Source organism: Aplysia californica, unplaced genomic scaffold (genome assembly GCF_000002075.1).
Source record: "Aplysia californica isolate F4 #8 unplaced genomic scaffold, AplCal3.0 scaffold00466, whole genome shotgun sequence".
NCBI classification, from domain to species: Eukaryota; Metazoa; Mollusca; class Gastropoda; order Aplysiida; family Aplysiidae; genus Aplysia; species Aplysia californica.
This window is the reverse complement of record NW_004797736.1, coordinates 17,312-37,591: the sequence shown is the minus strand read 5'-3', so window position 1 is coordinate 37,591 and position 20,280 is coordinate 17,312. Positions and strand designations below refer to the sequence as shown.

Here is a 20,280-nt window from a genome sequence, read left to right as displayed (position 1 = left end):
TGTCTGTGCTTTTAAAAGGAACATTGATTTTTTAGAAAAAATGTGATGGTTCTGTAAATGAAAGTTGCAATATCAGTCATGAAAATGAATGTTGCATGTCAGTCCAGGTTCAACTGAATTTCTGTCAGAGATTAAAATTGATATCACACGTTTACACCACTTCTCCTTGTTGCTTCTTCAACAATTCATGTTCTCTCCCATTCTTCACTTTCTCTCCCCCCCCCCCCTCCTCAATAGCATTGGCAACCTAACGGTTAGGCTATCGGACCTGTAATGATGAGATTGAGATTGCGGGTTAGGGGGTTTTGAGTCCTAGCTCAATCAGGTGTTGTGTCCTTGGAAAAGGCACTTTACACGAAATTCCCATTTGACTTGGTCCTTTCGGAGATGACGTTAAACTTGGAGGTCCCGCCTCATAAATAACCTAATAGTGTTGACAGGATTGTTAGTAGACCTATACCATTCCACCATTTCTCTCTCCCCTTGAAAGTGCCCTCTTTCTTCCCGCAACACCCAAAAGGTATAAGCGGCGGATATTTAAGTAAAAGTAAAGTCCCAAGAAAACAAGGCAAAATATATTGTTATCCCAAGGCTCATGTATCAGAAAAATTTGAGAGCGGTTCTGATTTCCAACCTGCTTAGGGAGTCCTGACAAAGATAGAACTGCCTAAATCTCTTTGTAGGAATTAAAGAAGCTTCTATAATCTTGACTCAATGAGTGAAATAAGTAACTGGATTGGGTCAGTGTTAGAGGTGCGGTCGGTTACCTTTTTCCTTCTTTGTTTTTGTTCTCGATGATAGTCCGACAGTGAATCTGGTGGTGCACACAAACTGTGTGGTTCTCTTTTGATCCGGAAAAAAAAAAGAAGAAGCTGCCCTGCAGTTTTCTCTCTAGTGGTGTAGCCCATTGCTATATTTGGACTCTCAGAGTTGTGAAGTGAATACAGTACTGCTACATGATATAGTGGATGTGTCTCCGACTTTACATTTGGAGTGCATGTGCTGTTCCAGGAACTAGAACAACTTTTAAACAAGGGCTTTGAAATCAAATGCATTCCAAATTTTTCTTATCTTCTCAATCTCAACATAAACCTGTAAATCCTGCCAAGAGCTTTGCTATGGGAAGAATCACTTTTGTCAAAGAGGATAATTTGTACTTCAACGCCTTATATCTTCTTCCAGGATCTTTTGGCTGACGTGTAATAAACAAGAAACACAAACATCAGATATTGGTAGTTTAAACTTAAACCATCACTGATGAATAAGTATAAAGAGGTTACTCTGAGAAAGAATAAAAAGTTTATTCAGATAAAAAACTGCTACAGAACAAATTTTTAAGAAAATACATGTTGTTGTACTTTTTTTCTCTGGTTGACAAGACATTTTCTTTTATAAACAAAATACTTTATAGATTTGATAAAAAATTGAACTTGCATCAGTGAAAATAATAATAGATTATAGACTTTCTGGAAACATAAAAATTAAAAAGAAATTGAAATAAATCATTGGAAAAGTACAGTGTACAAGGAAAAGATAGGTCCTGCCAAACTGTATATCAGAATAAATGAAACACACAAACTTTGAAAAAAGATAAGTTGCTACTTGATCTCTATTAATGGACTGTTATCACATAAGAAAGAATTAGTGTGCTGGAAACTCTGTATGAAAAGCATTTTTATATGTTGTAGTATATGGTGGCAAAATTCACATCTATAATTTCCAATACAAGTTCATTGAGGGGATCAATTTCTTTTTATTAGTATAAAAGATATAATCTATACAGCACAACAGACAAAAATACCAACGTACAATTTAAGTTTCTGTGCTCTTTCTTGCCATGAGATTCTTGAATTGCTAGAATGTACTCTTACATTCTAAAACTTAAACTTACTGAATGTCAAAATTTTACTAAAGAAGGGGTGATCTAAATTCCTGAAGGCACAAAATTTCCTTTATATTTACAGTCAAACCCCATCATACCATCAACTTTGCAGCCAGCACGTAGTTGGCAGAAGAGTGGGGCTAGTGATATAAAGGGATTTTAATGCTGATCTCTGTTAAATTAAAAGGGAAAATAACTGCTAGATCAGAAGCTACTTATGCATGCTGCCTGAAATGCGCAGGACAAGATTAGGAAGATGGGTTAGGCAGGGAGGTGGAATTGGTGGAGAGGGAGCAAACTGGCAACAAACTCTAACTTGCAGAGTTGTAAGTGGAAGAAAGGGAGGAGATTAATACTGTGCAGCAACCAAGTGGGTGCTGTGCACTGTGTGTACCTCTGGCCGCCAGTTCGCTGGTGGTTTTGTTGGGTAAATTTACATTAGTTGAGTCAAGACCGTACAACTCAAGCAGTCAGCGGATGATCATTTAAAGGAGCAAATAGTATGTCTATATTGGCGTGTCTTTTTGTGCTTCGGTAAAACCTGACGGTAAACAAATTTAGGGATGTAAGGGGGAGGGAAAGGGGGGGGGGGGGGGTGTAAGTGGGTTTGACTGATCGAGATTTCTCAGTAAAAGAAGCAAAACAAACTGATTCAGAGATAGCAATAAGACCACATAAAAGGCTAATGAAAAGCATACAGAGTGACTTAGAATAGAGATCAGCTCTCAAAACAATATCAACAATAATGATGATGATATACTTTCATGAAATAGACTCGGTTTCCCTTCCTAGTAAATTATACGAATTTTCATGAGCATAGAGCATGGAATCAAAACTCCAAAATGTGCGTACAATGAAATAGAGAGACTGACATGGGTGCTGGTCCACTTGATGGTGTACCATGATAATATGGTCTACTTAAGTACTTAAGCCGCCCCCCCCCCCCCCCCCCCCCCCCGGGCCGCGGTCTACAGCAATAATCAGTTCTGCCGTAAGGATAGCATAAGGTAATTTTATACCATCACCCCCACATTATAACAGCCTCCCGCCCATCCCCCCCCCTCCTTCCCATTTTTAGAACCAAACATTTAAAAAACTGCCATTTACAGCCCCAAGCCTGTATAAACGCACAGGGAAAATCTTTCATATTGCGGATTGCAGTAGACTGTCCAGTGTAACAGCTGTCAGACTGGTCTGGTGGTAGAAGTCAATTAGAACATAAGTACTGTGGTAGACTGTCGTCAATTACAACAGAGGTATTGTGGTAGACTGTCGTCAATTAGAACAGAAGTATTGTGGTTGACTGTCGTCAATTAGAACAGAAATATTGTGGTAGACTATCATCAATTAGAACAGAAGTATAGTAGTAGAGGTAGACTGTTGTCAATTAGAACAGAAGTATTGAGGTAGACTCATCTATTAGAACAGAAGTATTGTGATAGACTGTCAAGTGAATCAGCACCCTGACATGAACTCAAATGAGGTTCTAGATACAGTAAAGTCTGTTTTCTTTGTAGGCTATTAACTTTAACATTTTGTTGTATGAAGAGCAATGCTGAAGTCCAATGAGTAACAAATTGTCAAAGATAGACGAAATGAATGGAAACAAAATTGATAAACCTGACAAATTGTGTAAAAAATCCTGAACTGTAGCAGATGAATTGCCGAATGTACCAACATTTCTGAGACATGGAATATTTAGCCTAATATCTCACTTATCTAGTAAAAAATTAAACAAAATATTTCCAGCAATTTAGATCCAACATATATAAACATTTTACACTACACCAGTTTGATTTATAAGAGCATAAAAAACGATTCATTGTAAAAATATTCTTTGAAAATATTTAGATATCTGGATTCACTAAAAAATTCACAGGCGATAAAACCCCCCCCCCCCCCAGGGTCCCTGGGTGTCACAACAAATCACAAACTATTTTTGTTGTTTCCAATTAAGTGTTCACCCACTGGATGAGGATAAAACGTTTTACATCCAAATACAAAATATTAAAATAATTAACACACAAATCTCAAAAGAAAATGAGAAATCTGTAAACTTCAATATCAAATACAAGTGAATATATATATATTCCTCTGCATAAAAGTTCATTTTCGGTAAGATGTCACAAAAGTGAACAATCAAAATGGAGATGTGATGTTCAATACAGTAATCATCAAGGAGCACAATGGACACTGATAATAGAAAAAACAAACCCAATAACATGTTATCACTTTTAGAATATTTTGAAAAGACTATGTTAAACATATTATATATTTTCAATTATCACCCAGTATTCGAAGAAGGAAAGACAGAAACAGATTCAAAGATAACTGCACTATTACTGGCAGTATACACCAAAATTATACATTTCCAGACAATTCAAATGATATAATGAATAAAAAGCTTTGAAACATGCAAAGAATCACAATAGTGAGAGAAAAGATCAAAAGTTCTGTTGTGCGGGAATGTAATGCTTAGATATTCGTACAGAGATGAAAAGAATACAACACATGTATATTATAAGGCAATGTGGAGGGCATAACTCACATATTTTGATTGTAGAATTCTTATTGAAATGTTGCTCGACAAGAAAGAAATGAAGGTTCTCTGATATAATGTCTTATATAGTCATGGCAAATAATAAATTTGTCACAAATTATGCAGCCAAATATCCTTTTTTGTGGGTATCTTATTTCTATAAATAATAAGGATTGCCATTTCCATAGAAGAACCTATCTTTCTAATATCTTTCATCAGTTCCGCATTGTCTTTTCCACAAGTATGACTGTGACATTGATAAAACTCCGACAGGGATTGCAATATTTATCTTTGCAAGAGAATCTTAACTTACAAACATTGTGCAGTGGCGTAAAGCATCCTGTTCTACAGTGTAAGACAAGCGGACAAATGTTTAACATGGTCTAATTTGCTGTCGACTTTCTTATAATACAACAGTAACATTTCAGAGATAGTCACATTGTCTATAAAAAGTTTTGCCTTTTGTCTTACATGAGACAGTTTATAATTTCAAAGTTCTTCTTGAAAAAGAAGGGCTAGCTTTATTGAGTGCTTGGTAAATAATTTACACTTGTGTGCAAAAATGTTTGTGCAAAATGTGCACATCTTTAATATTTAACTAATTACAACAATATACACATACTGGGTACATGTTTAGCAAATCTCTTTACAAAAAGAAAACAAGCATATGAGGTATACTACAAGCCACAACGCAAGGCAGGAATACAACCTGCTTTCATTTGATTTGATAACAAATAATTTAGAGTTTAAAGCACAAAAAAATACCATTTGTTCTATATAATATCGATGAAATCACAGTCTCAGTTGAATATCATTGTGGAGTTTAAATAGACATGAGTGCTTTATGTTGAAGGAAATGTATCAAAATATTTTTATTCATGATTAAAAGACTGTTCCCTTTAAAAGTGCGGGAGCATCAAAGTCCGTCCTGAACATCAATAGGTTTATGAAGCCTGTAAAGCTGGAGTTATTTTTATTCTTCACAGCATGAAACAGAACTGATGAACCAGAGCTTAAACCAAAATCTGCAAGACCACCCGATTTTCCTGTTTACCCACGTTTTTGTTAAGAGAGGTTGCTCAAACAGAAGGAAAAAATAGGGGATTGTATTGTCTTTTGGTTTACCGCTGTTTTCGGATTAACATGTTCCATTTGAACAGACTCCACTGTCTAATCTAGTTCACAGTCACAACTGGGTAGAATCATGAAAATGAATGAATTGTCTTTCAAAACAAAGCAAAAGAGTGCAGTAACCAAACCATTGAGCTACCAAAATTGTTGAACAGTTGTGAGAACAAATTAATGACTACAATTTCAATTTGTACTTACTTTTTGGAAAATATATTTTGATAATTTAGAGATGCAAATCGCTAAAAAGTACATTATTGTAGCAACAAACTTTTAAGAAATGTGAGTGAGTGTGTTTGCAGGTTCATTAATGTTTGTATTTGAGAGTAAATGCAATTGCTTGTGTGTGTGCGTAGGTGTCTTTGTGAGTGTGTGCATGTGTGTGTGTGTGTGTGTGTGAATGTGTGTGTGTGTGTGTGTGTGTGTATGTATATGTGTGTTTGTGCGCATGTGTACATGCATGCGTGCATGTATGCATAAGTGTGTCAAAGTACACATGTGACTAAACCTGAATTACTGTGCTTATTAATGAATTATCAAAAAGAAGACAGAAAACTTTACAAGAGAAGAGAAATTCTGTAAATACAAAACAGAATTGGACAATAATTATAATGCTGAGAATACAAATTTGTAATATAAAAATATTGAGGTTCACAAAAGCTGAGAAGACATTATCACAATGCTGTGTATACAACAAACAGTACAACAGTTATCAAAGTAAAAAGTAATAAATCACAACAATGAGATGAGAATACTTACTCAATTTAAATGAGATCTCACAACATTAAAAGTATGTAATGAAAATATGTGAACAAGTTCAATTTTGTGTCATTATACCATTACTCCACATCATCTGTGATTATCAATTGAAGAGGCACTTGGATCAAATCAGTCACAGGGATTATAGAGGAGAAATATCAAAGAGGCAAGATGTAAAAGAGTAAAAATACGGATGGGTGGATGGGTCCCGGTGAGTACAGTGAGAAAGAAACCTAATAATGGTGCAGTCAGATCTGTATTAAAATTCTTTGTTACATGATTGTCAGCTATAGATGGAAATAGGACCACAGCTGAATTTCAAAACATAATCAAGTCATTCTTGAAAACAGGAATCGATCACATAATCATGAATACAAATGTTATAAAACACTTTTTCAAAGAATAAGAATTTGCTGCTGCTGTGCTCTAAAAATATCTAATTTCTGTCCTGGAAATAAAAAAGCACGTAACACAATGGCCATAAGCTAATAAACCAAAACTGAATTACAAAAAGTAAAGATTTTGCTCTTTAAAAAAACAACAACATGTGTGCAAGGAAGCCACACAGGCAAAGAAACCAGGCCTAAAAAAATAAAGAAAAAAATATAGGTAGTTACAGCAAACAGTTTTCACTATACTGATGTGTACACAATGCCAGTTTAAATGATGAGATAAATGTTGATTGTATGGATCCCATGGAATAAGTGACATCTGAATATCATGTAAAAAGTTTTTTTGTTTTTTTTAAACACCAAAGACATATAGTCACCATTCCTCAAATGCACAGCTTGCATGACTTAACAAGAACACCTTTAGCAGGCCAGTTTATCCCAAATTGCCATCAATCCTTCCCTGACACATTGCGTTGGAGTCTGTTAGGAGCATAAACTCCTTTCAGTTGAGCAGATTTTCCTCATCTCCAAGGAAAATTAACCTATTCATGGGTTGGTAACAGTGGCCTGAAAAATAATACGAAAATACAAAGTATTATGAGAAAAGTTTTTCTTAACCCTAGAACTTTTATGTGTATTTTTTTTTACTAAAAGCCCATAAATTTCCCTCACAATAAAGGGACAATATAAGATTCAAAGTTAGAGACTGAAAAAGAAGAAAACAATGTTTTCTTGAACATTTCAAATTTAGGTTCCACAGGTTATTATGTCATTGTGTCTTCAGCTGAACTTTATGCAAATGCAGAAAACAACGGCACAGACCAAAAGAAACCACCCACAACTGGAGATCATTATTATTCTTTCCCTTTCCAAACATACAACTCACAATACAATACAGCTTTGCCTCACCATGGTAAAATCTACCAAGATGATTTGATTCACTCCCTATTAAACTATTACAATTTAATTATGTTGTTAGGTATTTTTCAAAAACGTTTGAAACGACCGTTTTCTGCAATCCTCTTGATAAAGCCTGAAGCAGAAACAAATATGAATTATTAAAAAAGACTGCAAATCTGGCATTTACAGAACAAAATTATCAAAATCCAATCACGAAAAATAAAAATTAAGAAAGGCTAAAGCTCTTTGCTCAGCATTCTCTTTCCTAGGGTGATAGTTAAAAGAAAAAATAATTCAGGAAACTTACCCTTTCAAAGAAAACTTTTTCTCTCCAAACACCCTGAGCATGTAATGAGCAGGACAATCCTCCAAGAAGGTGGAAGGAATGATCACATAGTGGCCAGGGTCCAACTCAAAACGGCCACTGACTTCACGGAAATTCACAAAGCAGTTGGTTCTGGCAACATCAGGGTTGTAACGAAAATGGCGTAGAGAGAGCTTATTGTTTGTATCTTCCGTCTGTAGAAAAAAACCGCAGTAGCATAAACGAACAGAATAGCTTTATAGGTTGTATGGTAGGTGGCACTTTAGCAATCAACAGTCAGAAAAAACTTATCCAAGTCTGTTAAAGCAATGCAGTTAAATCAACAGTTTGAGAAAGCTTTGCATGTATTTTTATAGAAATAAATGAAATTAAATGATAAAATAGCAAGATAAGAACTTGTGCTTTCAATACACTTAATAAAATAATGTAGGTAAATGAAACAGACAATTTCTTGAGTTTCTCTGTTTGATTAAGTTAACCATGGGCTTCAAACTTGCAAGGAAGTTAGTGAAGACAAAGAGATCTAGATTCTATGATCTATAAATTTCTCATTACTACCACAAAAATCACAATGTTTTTTTTAATTAGTCAAATTACATTGTACACGGTTTACTTTTTTACCTTGAAAGTGTCGCTTCCAACAAATAAGCAAAAATTATGAAATTATGGAATTTGGATATTCGACTAATATATACCCTCAACGGTTCTCTTAAATACCCTATCCATGAAAAGCTTATGAAAAACATCCCCATGTAAGAAAATTCAGGACCAATGAGTTAACTTATAGCCAAACCTTGTAAATGAAGAAGCCAATCTGGTAACTCTTCACTTTAACATTGCGTCGTGATCGCCTGTGCTCTTGCATTAGTGAAATTACAATGGTGCTTTTTCCTTCACTTTCAGCATCATCGGTTTCTTGGTTGAAATCATCTGTTGAGAGCAACAAATAGCTTATGGACTAAAAAAAAAATCTAGTAAAAGCAAAACAAAGTAAGTTTATGAGACTAACGCCCCTATCAACACTACTAGGTTATTAAAGAGGCAGGACTTCCAAATTTAGCATCCTTCTCCAATAGGACATAGCCAAATGAGTACCCCTGATAAATACTGAAGTGTTTATACAACAAATAGCTTGGACATGATAAGGACAGCATGAATGAAACAACTTGAAATTTTAACGTTCATCACAGGCAGGCTTATACAGTCTTGTGATTTTCTTCCTAACAGTCAGGGAATTAAAATTTCCTTCCATATTTCTTTTTATCACTCATTAACATACACAATGTAAACCAACAGACAATATTATTATACCTGTTGCACATGGAAAAAAACGAAACAGTGACACCCATAAATAAAGAAAAGATTTTATACCTGGCTCAGTGAGGGTGAGTAAATACTGGTCATTTGTGGCAAATTTCACCAAATTGTTCCGTGAGCCACCAGCACTCTGACCTAGTGACCACTCTCCATGGATCATTTCCATGTGACCTGGATGAAAAAGACAGGCCAGTTGTAAAAAAATCTAACCTTGTTAAGAGCAGAGAAATATGTATACATACAAAGAGAAAACTGCCGTTGAGGCTGCTTACACAGATTCTACGTGGTATTCATAAAAATTAAAGAATAAATAAAGGTTCCAATATTCACATGAAATTTTTTAAAGAGGCACATAATTATTGCCACAGCTGCTTGCTCATCCATGAAAAGATATCTGTATGATTTAAAATTAAGCGAGAACTGTGCCACATATAGTTTGTTATTTTTTGTTTAAGTAAAAAGAAGCACATTGACACAATGATGGTCATTTAAAGTGCTTGGAAAAAAGTAAGAGAGACAGACAGACAAAAATGACGGAGGGAAAGTAAAGAAGTAGTACCTAGCAGTGGCGCCTCCCAACCACCAGCACCACATATAGAGCAAGTTGTGTGGAGCATAGAAAGTCTATTGCTCAAAGAGGAGAAAGCGTATCAACACGATATAAAAAACACATCAAACTTTAAAAAATTATTCTGATTATGACGGAAAAAGCAATGATGAAACTTCCTCACCTTTATCGATAACTTTACAGTAAAAGTTAGAACTGATTGCAAAGTTGCTCATTTATGTCACAAGTAAACGGAAAACAAAGCACCAGATTTGGAAAGTTCCAAGGTTCAAAGGGTTAAGTGAATTAACAATCAAGGATGACAGTTGAATGGGAAAGAAAATGCCACACATCATTAAACAGGTCACACACCAACACGATCTGACACTCCATCTCCATCGAAGTCTGGCCCCATGAGACAGATGGTCACTTCTCCAAACTGACGATAGAAGTCTTTGAAAGACATCCAGAATTCTCCATCATCTTTCGATTCTTGCTGAATCTTTTCTTTTGTTTCCTCATCCACCCACTTCCAGTTCACATCACTGAGGAAAGTAAATATGAGGCAAGTTTTCAAATCAACGTTAATGCTGTTATCATACTAAATTATATAAAACAAAATCGTACAGAGATTTTAATTTGAAGGAATGTTCTTACATGGATGAGGTTAAGTTTATTTTGGCATTAAGTATAATGCTTAATAAGACACATACCAAACATGGAACCTTTAGCACACTGCAAGCTGTTGTCTTATGATTATGGCTTTCCAACACAATAATGAGTATAATTTTCCATGTCGAAAAGAAGAAGAATGAGTATTTCACATCAAAGTGCTCATTGATTACACTCAAGCAGCCCATTAGAGCAGCAGAAGGAAAGCATCTGTTTAAAGGGAAGAAAAGCTCAGGTGCTTTTTCAGGGTTATGTTCATCTTTAAGCATGTGAAAGAACAAGCTGCTACAAAGGTACGTATGAATATTATATGAAAACTCCAAGACTACAATATAAATTCTTTTCTCCTACTTACTTGTCACTCCAAGATCCTCTCCACTCTGTCTCATCTCCCCATGGATTTCGCACCCTCAGAAGCTTCTCTTCACCCATCTTATGTTTTATCTGCAGGAATAAATGAGACTAGTTTGTAAAATTGAATTTCTGCTTTGTTTCATGGTTGCATCAGTCTGTGAAGATCCTTGTTATGATAAAGAAAGGTGATATATAAAACACTGTCACATTTGCTTCACCCTCTAACTAAGTGAAATATCAGCACACCCTCCACTTATGGGAAATAACTAAGAACTAAATGTGGCACCCTTCGACCAGTGAGCTCACTATACCAAAAAGAAGCATTGACATCAAACTACAGATGACTACTGATTAGTTGATGTTGTCGCGGAAGTGAAAAAAGGATCAACTCGTCCGAAGTTCAACTTAACCGTTGGGATCTGTAAAGAAGAAGAGGTGCGGAGATCTGAGAAAAAGATCAACATAACTGAAGATCAACTCAAGCGAGTTCAACACAAGTGGAGCCGACTATATATTTTCTAAAATTTTTGGACAAATATGAAATCTTTCGGCAATTAAAGGTTCAAAAAGCGACTTCACTGTAACAGGATCCCCCCCTCCCCCATTCTAAAGATATATATAAAATGAGGTACAGTCGAACCTGCATTAACGTAAACCTGTATAAAACGGAAACCTGTCTTTACGGAATCTTCCAGCTCCCCCCTTGATATATTCTTCTTTAATTACCTGTGTAAAACGGAAACCTGTCCAACGCAGAAACGGAAAGAAAAATCCGCTCCCTTCAGAGGGTTTCACCTGTCTAAGACGGAAAATGCTTTGCCTGCTCAGCCCTGATTTAAAACAAAACTTACAAGTTTGGTTCCGCCGGCTCTAAACTTATCACCATGCGCCAAGGCCATGCCGCTGGGTGAGGAAGGGGAGTAAGGGGTGCAATTTGGGGGTAGAGATGTTATCCTAGGCCTTCTCAGATGTTACCACATCATGTGAGCTCTGAGAGATGCAGATGGTCAGGGTAGTGTGGGTGTGAAATCTCACGACTGCCCGTGAGAGTGCTCGAGTAGCGAGCCACTGCGCAAACTTTCCTGGGTAACCAGAAGCCAGAGGTGTGAAATTAGATTGACCAATGCCTGCCGCCCTGATTGTATGGCCAGCAGAGAAAAATGTTCCTCGAATCGTTGTTACATGATGGCAGTGAGGGGTGGCATTGGTTGACTGTGCTTGTTACACAGGTGGGTGGGGCTAAGGGTGAAAGCAAAGGAGATGTTCAAACGTTTCTGTTTCTAATAGGTCAAACAGTGGTCCTATGAAAGGCAAGCACTGGAGGTGAGTAAGACTGACGCATGTCATTATCAGACAGGATTGAAATTGAAAGGTGTGAAGTTTTGACCACTGCTTGCCAATCGGACAAGCGATCCTTGACCTCATCGGCCTTTGACCCCCCCCACCTCCATCTCCCCTGAAATTCCCCTGTCTAAGACGGGATTTTTTTCTGGCTCCCTTGCGATTCCGTCTAACACAGATTTGACTGTATTTTTAACTAATCCGCTTGAGAAACTTCAAAAGCACATGAGCCACAGGAAAACAGTTCACCTTTTAAAATATTTGTGTGAGCACATTCAAGGAATCCATTTAAATCTTTTCTGCAATATCTATCATGGATCCTGAGAAAACTTTAAATTAAAAAGGTAAAAAGTGGTGTTCAGTGAAGGGTTGCAAACCTTTGTTATATCAATAACTGTGTACGCATGACCGGGAATAAGGCCATTTGCATCAGCTTTAGTTGAGGATCTCCAGTCTCCCTGAAAAAGAAAAAAAGAGATACTTCATTATCCCTATCCGTACGGCGCGTTTTACTATCGTATCCATACGACTTGGGGAACTCTGTGTCACCAATTTCCAAAGAGGAAATTTACTCGTTAATCCGATCCGTACGCTTTGCATAGCAATCTGTCAAAATGATTTTTTGAGAAATACTCAAAGTTTCAAAGAGATCTTCGAACTAGAAGTATTCTAAAATGTGAAGAATACAACCCCAGGGGTACAAAATGACCCCAGGGTGTACGGATAGGGTTAATATCCTTGTCCTTGCAATCGTGGATAGACATAATGAATTCACCTCTTTTTATCAGTGTTGAGAAAAGATTGCTCTTTAACATCAATCACTTCTTTATTTGAAATACGAAAATTGAACATCCATGCTATTTTTAGGGAGTGTCATAAATTTTATTTATATAAAGATTAGGAGCAAATGTTGTGGGAAAGGAATCTGTATTTGAAAATTAACAAAATGTCTTCATCAACATCATTCTTGCACATTCATAACAGAGGACACCTTTTTTTCAGGAATCGACCAAGCTCACATACAACCTTTGGTTTTAATCACACATTGTGATGAATGAAAAGGCTGGAATCAATTTCATCTTCCTAATATGAGATAAGCTGCTCATGTCAAATGTAGGAAATGAATAGTGCACTACCACTTTAAGCCTTGCACCGCTGATACTACAGAACCCCTGCATTGGGGTTCCCTATGTATGACTTCGAGCTTTACACTCCTCATGCTCTGAAGCATGCTTTCGATCTGTAGAAGGGTACAGGTAGGAGGGATGAGCTGGGGTTTGTAGAGTTAAAATTGTACAGTACCTGTCAAATGTTAATGTTATGCCTCAAGAGGTGTTGAACACATTATGTTGATTTATGTGAGATGTGCTGATAAATGAGTAAATTCTTCAAGTCAGCCCAATGGATAAAGATTAATCAATCAAATTTAAAGGTTGAGTATCTACAATATACTAGTATGAAAGATAAAAGACACTTTAAAAAAGTGGTATCAGTTGAAAAATCTGCAAATTTGACCCATGGGTTGGTTTTCGGCCCATCTCTCCATTCACAGAAGGCGAAAAGTAACTCACTTTGTCAGCACACTTCACATATTATCAACGTCTTCATTAAAAAATAGAGATACTGCAGAGAAACATATTTTGAAAAATAAATGGGTTATTGTTAACAAAGAAAAATGATTTACAGATTACAAAAAATTCTGACAACAGGGCTATATTAGGAGGTGAATACTTATTTTAAGCTAATGATGCCTAACACCTTGAAAACAATTGCAGTTCACTCTTTTCTTTTTTTAGTGACAAACAGTGTGCTTAAGAAATAATTTTTTGAGCAAAGATGTCTATTTTACAATATAAAACCACCCTTTCTAAACAAATGTGATTAAGATAAACCTTCCATTTGCAACTACACATGTACCCCACATGTTCATCTCAAGCTAACTGCACGATAGAATTTTCTTCATACATTTCAATTTTCCATTCTTGTCTGCATTTTAAATACGCACATTTTTACTTATTCGATTTGATTAAAAGAAGACAAAGATCAAAGAACAATGTTCAAATATGTGTACCTTTCGTGAACAAGCAATAAATGCTCCTGACTTATGTGCTCGAAGTATGAGCTTATAAAGGCTTGGGTCATACTCTGTTAGTTCATATCTTTCAGCCAGTCCACCCGTCAAATCAACAAGAGCATCCATTGTTATTCCCCCTTCTAATGCTTCATATGATCCATGGAGTCTGAAGAAAGAAAAGAATACGAAACTACTAATATAAACATCTTAGAGACAGCAATCAATCATTTTACTTTTATAAAAAAGTGTTTATGGAAATTAAAACAAACTTTTTCTCAACTGCACAACAATAACTTTAGTCAAGAAGAGCCAAAAGATCCATGGCAGTAGCATTTAGAATTAACAAATCACCTCACCATCTCAAATAACAAAGAGACAGAAATCTCTTGAACATGTGGCCATGGCAAATCTGCCTTATAATTTACCTATTGCCAGTCCTAAATCTACATGATCTTACCATTTACTTAATAATATTTAAAAAAGTCTTATTAACTGTGAATTAATTTCACATACTTAGCATATGCTTTTTCCATTAGCGCCACCCAAAACTCCTTGGGATCTTTGCTTTGACCATAGATGAGTTTTTTCTTGACAGTAGGCAGACGGTCATCTATAACCACCATGACCCATTCACCAAACCGCCAGAAGTTGAAGCGAATCAGACCATTGTACATTGGCCCAGATAGAACTTGGTTGGCTGGTATTATCTGTGGATTAACAGAAACGAGTGGTTTAACAAAAAGTGGAATGTAATCGAAAACATACCAGAATTTGTAGAGTTTCTGAACAAAGAGGGGTGACCTCACTGAGGCATCCCACTCCTTATCTCCTATATATTTATGCTTGCAATTAAACATTTCTACAGACACTGTACAATTTTAGATACATTCATACTTTAATTTGAACTCAATTTTTGAAGTAGCTTAGTTTGAATTAACGTACGAATAGAAAAAAAAAAAAATCTAATGTGAAGAAGATAACTCTTGAAGCCTTTGAAAATGCTTTTTTACAAGAACAGTTGAAACCGCCCAAGATGGACACCCACAATTATCGAAGAGAAAAAAAAGGTTGTATTAGACATGTGGCCTTCTTGCACAGTACACTACACAGTGTCATTATAATGTAAAAATTATGCAAGGAAGGAAAAGGGAAATAGCAGTTCTAAAACTGAATGTTTTGTGAAAGCAACAATAAATTTTACAACTTCAAATACGGAATGAAAAAGTAGGGAATTGATATATACAGACCTAGTGGAAGCATCTGAATACAATATTCAACATGAAAAGATAGGTGATTATAACCACTGCTCACATCTGACGTTCAAATTGCACCATTAGTATTTCTCTGCACAATGTTCATTATACCTTAGGGTTAGTATTTTTTTAAAAAGAGAAGAATTTTTTACCTGGACTCAAAATTTTCTTTTCATAAATTTGAAACTCAGCTCAAATCTTGATATGGAACCAACGTTATTGGCATGTTGCAACCTAACCTCTAGAACACAGGAATACGGATGGGAAAGAAGTTTAACATCACAGAGTAGTACCAAAGATACTAGTTGATTCTATGAAAGCTCAACTCTGAAGAACACACTATAGGTAGTAAATCTGACATAATTACTTTTGTCACCAGCTGATCTCTTCGAGAAACTGCAGCACATGAAGAAAGGAACCAACAATCTCCGAGGATGCCCTGTTTGATGTCGTCTCTTGTGACTCCATTTGTTATAAGCTCAGCCTCATTTCCATCACCTAGTATTTCCTGAAAAAAGTAACCAGTTAAGATGAAAAACAGATAGCAGATCATAATGAATAAGTGTATAATGAACTAAACAAAAGTTAAACCACCTCTTTCTTGGTCTTTCTTAGCATTATTTGTATTCAAAGGGTTCCAGCTTCTATTCATAAAGTACACGTAGCTGAAATTTAAAAAGTAACTGTTTTTTTGCAACCAGAAGAAAGCAGGCATCTGTGTCTTTCACAAAGCCAGAAAGAAATTTTTAAGACAAAAAATTAGGATACTAATGTTGAGCCTACGTCAAGGACAAATATTCCTAAGCTTGAATGATCAGAAGAAAAAGTACAAACCTGTGGTCGCATCCATTCTATTTTTGAATCACGATACCGTTTAGGGTCAAGATACAGGGCAGAGTCATTTGCTGGAAAGTCAGGGTCTTCAAAAAGATTATTTGGCGATAAAGACTGGCAAATTTCCTCGTACCCTTTCTCAGTCTGAAAAGTTAAAAAAACCCAACAAAGTGAATTTCCTGATTTAATATGATTATATATATTATGGCAATGACATTCTTTCCTGTTCATAGTTTCAAAGCTCTAGGGGTCAAATAGTCAAAATAACAACATCAAATAAAACCCCCCAGTCTTTTAGACTTAAAAAAATATAAGGGCTAAAGTCAGTAGCAGGGAATCATTACATGTCTGGCAGGGACAGATTATTATGGCCTACTAATGTTTTGAAGATATTATTATTAAAAGAAGACAAAAAAATCTGTACAGCAGAACCTCAGTTAGAATTACTTGTCTTAAAACGAGGACCTACGCTGGGCTGTAACGTTCACTATCAGAAGTCTCGAGTCCCATCTAGTATTTCTACCCTTTAAAAGAAATGTCCTAAACATTCATGTAAAACATGTCCTTTTATAATGATGTTCACCTTTTTAAAGTATTTTAGTGAAGTCCCTCTTCAATGTACATCAAACTTTGTACATTGTATAGTGAGAGTTTTATCATAATCAGCTACAGTGAGAGGGCGAGATTTTCTTATATATATCAACAAAAGCTGCTGACAGTGACACATGAACCCCGTCGCAACCTATATGATGTACATCGTTTGTAATTATTTCTTACACGCAGAGCGAGCGAGCCAAGAAGCTGCAGTGACGTTCGCCATTTGTCATGCCTTGCAAAGCACGAGTACCATGATGACTAACACCGTTTATCATAGGTTGTATTCTGCATACTGCTTTTATTAGGTGCATTTCGTAAAACTAATCGCAGATTCACATTCGAGAATATTTTTTCCGTACACAGAAATCTTTACCTTTGAGATTTATGGTTAGTAGTATTTGCGAATCGGGTCTGATCATAGGAAACTGACAACTAAATTTAGTGCTACTATTTTTCCCTGGTGATCCCAAACTGTGCTGGATGAAGCATGAACTGACCCTGTGTCACGAAGGGGTTAACATCGGACACCGAGCATTCTGCCTTCTGATTATGAGGCACTTAAGGGCTCTTTAAGTATTTGCCTCACATTAAACTTTATGCACATCACAAAATTCAATGTGCAATGAAAATTAATTCACTCTTTCATTACAGTCTTTGTTGAGTGTCTAAAAGGTGACATCATCATCCATCATCATGATCATGATTTCTACCCCCACAACATTCATGAATTCCAGTAAATTTCTACTTTCATTCCAGCACACAGATGCACTGTTTTCAGTGGCGAAGCATCTATATAATTAAATAACCACTGCTTCCCTTCCTAATTTTAAAACATTGTCGCAGTCAAATTCACCCATAAACGAAAACCTCATAAATTAAATGTAAAAAGACGTTCATAATCACCAATGAACAGTATGCCTAACATTCTGAACGCTTTCATTGCCACAGAAATAGCCTGTTCACCCCTTTCGAGCCACTCTATAAGCAGTCACAATTAATGTTTGATTAAGTAAGCTTAAAGTGAGGCTGGAAGAGTCTACCAAAAGAGTTGAATGGAACAGCACTCAAGATTGTTTCATTGCCACATATACCCTGCTCAACCCTTTCGGGCCACAGTTAAAAGCAGTCACAAGCACTGATTATGTAAGCTAACTATTACACCAGTCGAGTCTACCTCACAGATGTGAGGGGAAGTAACTCCTAATAATATTTGACTGCTGCGAGTTCTTGTTTTTTTCTTCAATTTTATACCGTCCTATAATCAGACCGGGACCTCGATTATGACACCGGCTCCTGGCCGTGAAAAGCTAGACAAAAACAGCCAAATGTAAAATAAAAAATTGACGATTGTCCTATATTCTACCAAAGAGTTTAAACTCACTGGTAATACATGTGTAGTACTGACATCTCTGCTTCTTTGCTTTGTGTTTGTGTATTCACATCTGAAGTTAAATTTTATTATAGTTGGAATTAATATTTAATGAGATACTTTCCCGATTATTTTGGCGGTTGAACATACAATAATATGAATTCAGAATTTGTTTTCATTCACAACTCCAGTTGCTGTCTCGAGTAAGATTCTTGTGTGATATCTCCAGGCCCTATCTAGTCCTGTCTCACTTTGATTACCCTGTCAAATAAGTCAGCCTTCGCCCCTGACTGTTTTGTATTTTGTGCTGCAGAACAGTGTCGTAAATCAATGATTTCGAATAAAATTTCAAACCTAATTGCAAAACTTCAAATTATAGTGAAAAACAAAGAGGAAAGCCCGGCTGTGACCCCCCCCCCCCCAATTTTTTAAAAACCTCACAGCAGGGGTTATGACCCCTGAAATCCTCCAGACTGGTTCAAAGAGTGGAACTTATCTTAGCAATTAGGCCTGGCGTAGAGTTCAAATTGAATAAAAAGCATATTAAATGAAAAAAATAAAAAAATCTGTGACATATATTAAGTCAAAATTCGGGTAACGCATATAAACTTGAATCACAATTTAAAGGAGTTAACTATATAGGCCTACATGAGCACAAGACTGGAGTAGGCCTACCTAAGTTCCTTAACAGATTCCGTCCCTTCCGCCGCTGACAGCGGCTCTGAACTTTTCCGCTGCATCCATTCGACTGCTGTGAGCGGCTCAGCGAAATCCGAAACAAATGAGCACTTTTTAACTTAGTTCCTACTTTTTAAGTTGTCGAAAGGAAGTAGAACTTGAAAACAAACCTGACCTCAATCTCTGAGCGCCAATATCGATCGAAACTCCGCGAAATTCTTGCAAAAATCATTGTTTTGTTGTCGCAATGTAGGCTAGATCTAAGGGTAAATAACACGGAGCCTGGTGTAATAAAAAAGCCCTTCAAAGAAATATATTCAACTAAATTTGGGAAATTCTTGCATAAATGTGTGCTAGGGTGATATCGTTACAAGTTTGTGTTGATTCCTATGGATTATAAGGACTCGTAGAGCTGAGAAAATGCGGTAAGTCAAAATTTTCGAAGAGGTGTTGCACAATTTTTTTTCCTCATTTGTTTTTGTCTGACGGAAAATACAATACAAACAGATTATAGGTCTTTGTTATTGATATAAACAGATTCCTCTATTGATTCCCATCACTTTGGTAAATGAATACCTATTAGAGTACTTAATTAGAACTTCACAGTAAGGCTCTAAATAGATACATCCCAGGTCTAAAACTGAACAAGGAAAAATAATTCTGTCCAGAGCTTGAGAAAATCATGGACGGAATCAGTTAAATATGCCTCTCCATGCTGAAGTTCTTTTCCTTTGAAATAAAGAAAAACATAAAGACAGAAATCCATAAAAACCCTACAAGGCAACTATATAGAATGCATGTTTAACACCGTCATAATATATTATCCATGGGAGTCACCTTCTTTCTAATCATCTACGAGTGCCACTTATTCTCCCCCCCCCTCCCCTGTAATGCGGAGAGGTAGGCAAATTAAACTCTATAACCTCCCCTGGCGTCCCCAGTTTATTGGCCAAACGTACAATGGCTAATTATGAATTGATCAATCTTAATTGAGTCCAAAAGGAGTGCGTAATTATACCAAAGTTTTACAGACTTAAGTATGAAGTGGATGCGTTCTTTAAATTTTTTGATTCATTTATATTTGGAACCACTTTCACCCCGCCCACCCTCAAAGCTAAAGAAAAGTCCTCCCTGCTTCATCTCATTAGAAATAGGACTATGATAAAGTCAGTGTATTTGAGATTTATGGTTAGTAGTATTTGCGAATCGGGTCTGATCATAGGAAACTGACAACTAAATTTAGTGCTACTATTTTTCCCTGGTGATCCAAAACTGTGCTGGATGAAGCATGAACTGACCCTGTGTCATGAAGGGGTTAA

At 36.3% G+C, this 20,280-nt stretch overlaps 1 protein-coding gene across 1 annotated transcript in view; it reads right to left on the bottom strand.

Annotated features, from left to right (window-relative positions):
* Nucleotides 1–1,280: 1,280 nt before the first annotated feature.
* The window catches only part of LOC101853958 (calpain-A), a 24,290-nt gene continuing 5,290 nt past the window's right edge, over nucleotides 1,281–20,280 (bottom strand). Inside the window, exons 2-12 of the mRNA XM_005105346.3 lie at nucleotides 16,318–16,461; nucleotides 15,851–15,991; nucleotides 14,744–14,937; nucleotides 14,228–14,396; nucleotides 12,534–12,614; nucleotides 10,817–10,905; nucleotides 10,162–10,334; nucleotides 9,297–9,413; nucleotides 8,719–8,855; nucleotides 7,908–8,119; nucleotides 1,281–7,267 (exon numbers count right to left, since the gene is read on the bottom strand). Of these exons, the coding sequence (XP_005105403.1) occupies nucleotides 7,243–7,267; nucleotides 7,908–8,119; nucleotides 8,719–8,855; nucleotides 9,297–9,413; nucleotides 10,162–10,334; nucleotides 10,817–10,905; nucleotides 12,534–12,614; nucleotides 14,228–14,396; nucleotides 14,744–14,937; nucleotides 15,851–15,991; nucleotides 16,318–16,461 (1,482 nt within the window). The 3' untranslated portion in view covers nucleotides 1,281–7,242. The remainder of the gene's footprint in view (nucleotides 7,268–7,907; nucleotides 8,120–8,718; nucleotides 8,856–9,296; nucleotides 9,414–10,161; nucleotides 10,335–10,816; nucleotides 10,906–12,533; nucleotides 12,615–14,227; nucleotides 14,397–14,743; nucleotides 14,938–15,850; nucleotides 15,992–16,317; nucleotides 16,462–20,280) is intronic.